The 7,832-nt window shown below is 37.1% G+C and overlaps 1 protein-coding gene across 1 annotated transcript; it reads right to left on the minus strand.

Moving 5' to 3' along the window:
• Nucleotides 1–3,053: 3,053 nt before the first annotated feature.
• On the minus strand, nucleotides 3,054–7,254 carry tmem81 (transmembrane protein 81). Its single transcript, XM_023272908.2, has 5 exons — nucleotides 6,993–7,254; nucleotides 6,076–6,311; nucleotides 5,836–5,981; nucleotides 4,335–4,450; nucleotides 3,054–3,329 (listed from the first exon to the last, which is right to left on the minus strand). Exons 2-5 carry the CDS (start codon nucleotides 6,289–6,291, stop codon nucleotides 3,109–3,111), a joined length of 699 nt encoding a protein of 232 aa, XP_023128676.2. The 5' UTR covers nucleotides 6,292–6,311; nucleotides 6,993–7,254; the 3' UTR covers nucleotides 3,054–3,108.
• Between the last annotated feature and the right edge of the window lie 578 nt (nucleotides 7,255–7,832).

The raw sequence follows: 7,832 nt of genomic DNA on the forward strand, positions 1-7,832 counted from the left end.
TCCTAATGATGCTACAGTGGAGCAGTAATTGAATTGTCTGAGCACTGAGCGCTGGGAAAGCAGTTACATCTGTCAGACTGATGTTGGAAATAAGCATATGGAGGGAAATGACGTTCTTCGGGGCTTAGTGGGCCAAGTTCCATGAGGAAATGAATGAATTACTGTAAGCATATCAGCATAATTGCATTTCTGTTATTTCCCCAGGGTCCCTTGTGTGCTTTGGCTCCTCCCAAAATAACACAAACACGGTGATCAAACAGAAGCAAAGATACTCTATCATCATAGCCTTTTTCACTCACTGCCGAAGTCTGAAACCACACGGAAGATGTCAACAGCTGATATTACTGTGATTTGTGCTAGAATTGGCCTCGTTATTGCATTTTTTTCTTAAGAAAGCAGAATCAGCAGTGCTGCAGTGTGAAATCAGATCCATATAAAGATCCAGCATCCGGAGTGTAACGTAAATAACAACACAGAAGCATAACCTTTAAAAGTAGCCTAGTTATTGTGCAGAACAGCATTTACTCTGGAATGTTATCTTGGATTCATTAGTGTGGAAGTGTTATATTATTGGAGCTAGCTGAGGTGGAGCTAATTTTAACACTTCCATCCACTGTTGGCAAGTTTTTTAAGTTGATCATAAACAAGGCTGTAGCCTTTTTTTTTAAACACTGCAAGGACTTCGTATGGCACCTGGATTAGTGAAAAAAAAAGACCAACAAATGACTTTGTATTTGATTATTTCCCACCAGGAAGCGTCTTGTTTCTTCAAGTGGAACATTTTTACAAAAATGATTTAAATTACATCTTATGCAAAAATGATGGAGGAAGTCAGTTAACAAAGCACTTTAATGAAAGTGCACTGTATGTTGCTTGTTTCCATTTTTTTATTCATTGTTAAGACAGTTGATACCCAACCTTATTTATCATTCTTACCATGATATCAAACGTTTCCTTGAAAGTCCCATATGGTGAAAATCCATATTTACAGTTAGAGGTGTTAAAATATGAAGACATTCATCTTTCACGTTCACCATCCCCCCGTATTAGTGATGTCACTGACTGACGCTGAGTTACAGCAGTACAATCTGTATTTGTTGTATTGCCATGGGAACCTACGTGCATTCAGTTGGTGATGCACAAAATGCAAAAATGTGTTTTTATGTTTGGTCCTGATTTGCTGTCGAATGTGTTTTACATTGTTTTTACTGCAGCTAACAGAGCCCAGATTAGAAAATTGATCAGTTGATTGTTGTTTTCACAGAGAATATTCAATCAGTAACATTAATTTCACTTTGAATTGGACATAAACTAAAGTGATTTACTCATAATCTTCATTTTTGGACAGTGTCAGACCAAAATGTGTTTCTTTAATATCCTTTTAAATCACTTAAGTTTAAAGTTACAAAGCCTGATGGGCAGCCATCATGTACAGCAGCTGCACTGAATGGGTACCTAGATAAATATAGTAACTTAACAGCTTTGAAGTAAGCGACATGACATCAAAATTGCTTCCTATTACTCTCCTCAGTTTCTGTCATTTCTCGCTGTGTTCCTTGTGCTGGTATGTGTATTTCATTTTTTGAACCCTTTTCTTTGACGTTGGTTTTTACTTACATTTGTCTCCCATACTTAATACATACTTAACATTCACCTGCCCCTTGTGCTTTCATTTTAAACTAGACTTATTTAATAAAGCAACAAAATCCAAGTCACTTTTGAGCCAAACCTTAACCACAGCATTTCCACATCACAGAACAGATTTATCTTTTCAGCTGGGACTTGTATTGGTGCAGACCGATGACATTGACCAGGAGTTTCAGGTCAGAAAATGACTCTTTGGGCCATTACAGCATATATTTGTTTTATTTGGATGACTTGTTGGCTTTCAACCTTATCTATGTATAAGTTACATAATAACATGTGGATGGAAGCAAATAGACTGTAGTTTGCTTGCACCATCTGTGACCATTTTCCTTCATAATGTGTTATAACTGATCTTTCGAGCATTGGTAAACAGGTGGTAAGAATCTAAAATTAGCAACGCCGTCATGTTTCATCCATCAGGTCCAACAGGTTTGTGTTGCGTTGTGAAATGAGCATAAGCCATCTGAGATGCATCATGCTGTTTTTGAGAGGGTTCTTTTCTGTTTCTTCCTCTTAATCAGGTTGGTTCCACTGTGACAGCTGAGTCCCATCATGCAAACCGGCTGTTACACATTTGCCAGTATGGTCCTAGTTTGGTGATCACAGCCCATACTGTACTTCCAAACTCTTTCATGAAACAACACTGCCATCTACAGGAACACATTTGGATAACAACTTAACAAATGGGTCCTTCACTGTTGCCACCTGTGTGCACAGCTGTAGTGCTTTGAATTTGAAAAGGTACTTAAAAAAATATTACAAACTGTAGGCAAGTCCTTCATGATAGTGTACAGACATGCAGAATCACAGAAAATGAGAATTGTGGCATTTAAAAAGTGCATGAGAACCTGTATTTGGTTTACAGTGTGACAATGGGACAACCCTGAGCCCTCACACACTTAGTGGGAACACACCTTAAAGTCCATGAAAGTGGAGATTCTGCCTGTGTCAACACTCAAGACTTGTTTCAATGTCTGTATTTTGGAAGGAAAACTCATAACTTAGATATTTATTAGAGCTTAGATACATCACACACTTCCAGGATAGCTTGACTCGTATGAGACTCCATCCCATCAGCCAGCATAATTTAATCCTCTGAATAACAAAAACAAAAACTAGGGTGTTCTAAAACTTTTAACCGGTAGTGTAGATGACATTGTTTCAGCTTGTTATCAGCACATCTTATTAAAAACATTCTTTAATAAATATTTGCTTGTGGTTTGAAATTGCTACAAAAGGTATTTTAAATTGCAACTTATTTAAAAAGATTGGCAGCATTAACATTTAACGTGTTAATTTTTGCACCATGTATTTAAGTAAGTGGTGGAAATAGGTCACTTGCATTACTTTATAGGGTGTAATTAAGAGCTATCTGCCACCTTTATTACTATTCTTGATTACACAGGAAGCATTTTAATATCTATTTATTCTTTACAATGATAGTTACACAGTAATGTTTTGTTATTCCATAAAACAAAACATTGCACCAAAATGTACCATGAGAAGAAGAAGTGGGCTTTGGCATGGCACAGTCTGGCTCTGCCGGTTTCCAGTCGACTCCTGCTGAGCCTGAGAGCTTTCATAGTCCAGGTTGAGAATCCCAACAGGCAAAACTCGAATGCCCCAGTAAGCCCTCTTCACCCTGCGGAAGCTGGCATCCTGGACGTCGCAGCGATATGTACCTGACAATGACATGTATAGTTAGTTTGTTGACAGTGCAGGAAGTGTATGTGTTTTCTGTCTCTGTATGAATCTACATCCATGGAGTTGTATGTGCCTGCGTCAATTGGCTTTAAATCACAATTAATAAGTAAAATCACAGAAATAAACATCCCAAAACTTTAAATAACATTCACATCAAATATGTGTGTTTTTAAAAACTGTAATTTGCTCTTTTACATGTGAGAATAAAATTACATTACTTTTTTTAGGATTACTTTTTTCTTTTCTTTCTCTTCTTTCTTTTTTTTTACAGATGATTGTCTTTATTGAAAAGAAATATTATGTATATGAAGGACTGAAAAATGTTAATAATTCTTAACAGATATTTTACAGATTTTCCCTGTTGTGTGAAATTACACATAGAATCTAGTATAATCACAGAATGAAAACTTATGTTCTAAAAAAAATCAGGCCAACACTGGTCACCTCAAAAACCTGTATTATTACAGACTAATATTTTCTTTCACAACATGTGACTGTAAAATTTCACAGTTTTCCTGTATTCAAATCAACTAAAAATGTCATTAGTTTACAGTTATCTATTGATGTTTTAAATTATTGTATTTAATTTTTGTTTGTAACAATTTTTTTAACAGATGTTTTAACAGTGCAGTTAATAGCCTGCTACCTTAAATGTAGAATAGACACGATTACAGCAATTTTTAGGTCATCATCGTAATAGTCAGCTACTTAGCTAGTGACTACAGTTATACAGAGGCCTTCAACTAAGGCCAAAGGCAGCATGAAAGGACTTACAGGCTGCATTATATGTTTAGTCTAATGAATCCTTTTTCCAATTCCCACAGACATAACAGGAGAACCTTTACTCATTATTACCACTTCAGCTTAAAGATTTTTCCAACCACATTCTGCCCCAAACCTACTTCACCATTAAAGTGGAGTTTGAACTTGCTCCCTGCCAGTGGTGTGACACTATAAATGAGCTCATGTGCAGGTGTGTTTACCTGCATCTTCCTCTCTGACAGGGTCCAGAACCACTCGGTACAGCTGAGGAGCTTCCCAGTGAGCAAAGAGAGAGTCGTCAGAGCTGATAATTCCTCGGGCGTAGCGCCACGACACCCTGAGCCATAAAACAAGAGGTCATGATTACCTGTAGCCTCCATCATAATAAATAAAGTAAACTGATACAGAACCACCATTCTTCCTGATGGTTTTAGTAGTGGAGCTCCACATACTGGTGGCCAATAGCAGTGTTGTTAGCTCAGTTTTTAATGACAGTTCCTTGTGTAAAAAAAAAAAAAAACAAACAAACAAAAAAACCCCAAACATATTAAAAGACAGGCAAAGTTACAAAAACAATAATAATCTAAGAGTCTGCGTATTAATTTTATTCTGCTTTTAAACAGAACTGCACAGTGTCTTGATGGTTAGCGCTTTCTCCTTGCAGCTAGAAGATCCCTGCCTTCCCAGGATCTTTCTGCATGGAGTTTGCATGTTCTCCCACAGCCCATAAACATGCTCAGGTTAATTGATCATTCTAAATTGTCCTTAGGTGTGAATGTGAGTGTGATTGTTTGTCTGTATATGTGACCCTGCGATGGACTGGTGATCTGTCCAGAGTGTCCTCTGCCTTCACTTTAAGTCAGCTGGGATAGACTCCAGCCTCCCTGTGACCCCAATGAGGATTAAGTGGTGTATAGATAATGGATCGACAGAGATATTAAGCGTATGTGCTGTGCTTGTAAAGACTTGTGATGGTTTCACTTTGTGTTGCAGGATTTTTTTTTACCTCTGGTTAGGTTTGGGTCAAGGTCACAATGGAAAATCTATTCTTTTTAGCAGTTACAGAAATAAACATGAAGATAATGTTACAAAACAGTCATTCTTAAAGTAATGTCCAATTTCGGATTGTATTGGAAAACACTTCCTCCGTTTCCCTGCCCTTCCTTTTTCTAGACATTTATTAAACCCTTAAAAATTCAAGTCCTTTAAAGTTAAATATTTAGAAGTTTCTTTCGATGAACATGATCCCTTTGTGACTTAGCCCTCTGGACTCTCTTGAAAATGTATTTCTAATTTTTAAAAAAGCCTGAATTACACCATATATCTGATTTTCAGCTCTTTGGCAGTCCTTCACCTACTTGCCTGTCCAGTTCGATTGGAAAAAATTACCAAACATAAGCTTAAAATTGTGATACTTCATCAAAATCAATTTATTCTGCAGGTCTGATTGTGAAATTTGCCCAAATGCAAACATCTGACAAAGCAAATTATGCGAAAAGCGAATGTTTTTGCACATCTTGTTGCAGCTGTGAAACAAGAAGTGACTCAGCTGCACCCAACAATCAGGTGACAACAATTCAACCCACATCCAGCTCCAGGAGACTGGCTAAAGCACACTTGAACATATATCTAGTTTCTTCAAGTAAGACACTCGAACATACAGTGTCAATATAATCGAAGCAACATGAATCATCCTGCAATCTTCATATCCTCAGCCTTCACCTCCAGGAGAACCTCCTGATTGCCTTCATCACTTCTCCCAGACAGTCGATCTCCACTTTCTGTCCTGAAGTCACAGTCATCGTCCTGAGTCCACACTGCCACGAATCCAGACACCTCACCTTACGGACACGACACACCTCCGACACCTTTGATTCCGACATTTCCAAATTAAAATGCTAAGTATTATTGCTATTGTCAGCTATTTTCCTTTTTACGTTTCTCATGTTTAAGGTGTCTTACCTGTGTTCCCTCTTTCGTTTCCTCGATTGCTGTCTTGCCATCTTCCATTAAGCACAAGGTTTGAGTTTTAACCCCCAGTCCACAGGTGCTGCTGCAGGGGCTGCTGTTAGTAATAACCTCCACTGTTACTTCATCCACGTCCTGCAGGGCAGCTGAGCTCAGACGATGGAAGAGGAGGAGGACGTGGAGGTAAAACCCAACAGAGCCAAGGTGCATAGTGAAGTACGATGGTAAAACTGCAGAAAAGACAGAAAAGTTTTACATCCAATAAGCTAAACGTCAGTAACTGTTAAATATTTTTAAAAAGCATTAATGAATTCATAGTTTACAGTTGCTTTTTTGTTTCTTTTTTTTCTTATTTAATTTAGTTTTTTTTTTAAATTGCTGTCACTACGGTCAAGAAATTTGGGTGGTTTGGTTGATTTATATGCAGGTTTGCAACATGTGGTACAAGTTTTATTGTTGAGCTTGAAAAACTTCAGTTGGTAATCTAGCCATTTTAAATCTATATCATGAAAAGCTAAGTTGTTATTTTAAAAAATCTGCCCATAATTACAATATTTGAAAAGTTATATGGACAAAACAATGGTGGGTTAAGTTTAATATTTTACTATTAAAGTAGACATGAATTAACTTTTCTTTTCTGGCACTTTGGAGCAGTGAAACAAGCTAAAACACAATATTTCTCATAACACTGTAAAGTTAAAACGGATATTGTGTTAAAATGAAGGGTAATTCTCTGCAATTACAAGTGACATTTTCACAGTTCCAACAATGCAGCTTTAATATAAATTAGGCCCTGCAAGTGCGAGTAAAGCCTAACAATATATGGCAACAATTCTGTGACCATAAGTTTGATCCCTCTATTTCTAAGCCAAACTGCATGACATACAGTGGATCTTTTGACAGCTACTTACCCTCTTTGCAAAGCTGAAATCAGATACAGACTGTAGAAATGCTGTGATTATAACTCCAAAATCCTGGCTTTCTTTCTCAATTGTATTTTCTTTTGAACTGAAAATTTTGTTGTGAAAATCAGAATTCCAGAAGGAAGAAACTTCATCCTTATATGTGCAGCTAAAAAAGCAGCTAATTTAAAAATGCTATACACTTATGTCTGTGCATTATAGTCTAGATTTCCTTGTCAAAGTTAGGATAAAAATATACAATGCATGGTACACAAATTGTCAGTCTGAAGGGAAGCTTTTTCAGCAGTTATTTGAAAAAAGGGCTACTGAGGTTTCCATGGTGATGTTACTGTTCTTTACTGTTGTCATGTGTACCATGGAAATAGCTGTTAATCATGTTTTGATTTAGAAAGTCACAATGAACACTGTCCTAGCTGTGCTGGAACGCATCAGTGTTAAGAGAAAGGTAATATTTGAGTTTCCTGTCAAAAACAATCAGTTTTGGCATCTAAAGAGGACTGTGGGATGGCATACCTGCCACAATTAAAGGGGCAAGACACAATATTTTAAACTCAATTGAAAAGATACGAGAGAATTATTAAAGAAGTATCTGTCTGCAAATTATGTACAATACAATACATTACAATGACTTTATTAATCCCCAAAGGGAAATTCAATTGTCTGGTCTCATCTGTTTACTATTGAATTAAATAGTCTGATTGCTGATGGCAAGAAAGACTTTTTGAATCTTTCAGTCCTGCAGCGCAGGGATAGGAGCCATCCACCGATGTTTAGTTGTTCACTGAGGCAGATGTGAAGTGGATGATCCAGGGTTATCAAAATGGCCTC

This window comes from Amphiprion ocellaris, chromosome 8 (assembly GCF_022539595.1).
Source record: "Amphiprion ocellaris isolate individual 3 ecotype Okinawa chromosome 8, ASM2253959v1, whole genome shotgun sequence".
Lineage (NCBI taxonomy): Eukaryota > Metazoa > Chordata > Actinopteri > Pomacentridae > Amphiprion > Amphiprion ocellaris.

Coding starts and splice junctions, on each gene's coding strand:
- tmem81 (XM_023272908.2), bottom strand. CDS start 6,291: ATGCACCTTGGCTCTGTTGGGTTTTACCTCCACGTCCTCCTCCTCTTC. Junction 5,982..6,075: donor AAACGAAAGAGGGAACACAG/GTAAGACACCTT, acceptor TCGGAATCAAAG/GTGTCGGAGGTGTGTCGTGT. Junction 4,451..5,835: donor ATCAGGAGGTTCTCCTGGAG/GTGAAGGCTGAG, acceptor TTTATGGCTCAG/GGTGTCGTGGCGCTACGCCC.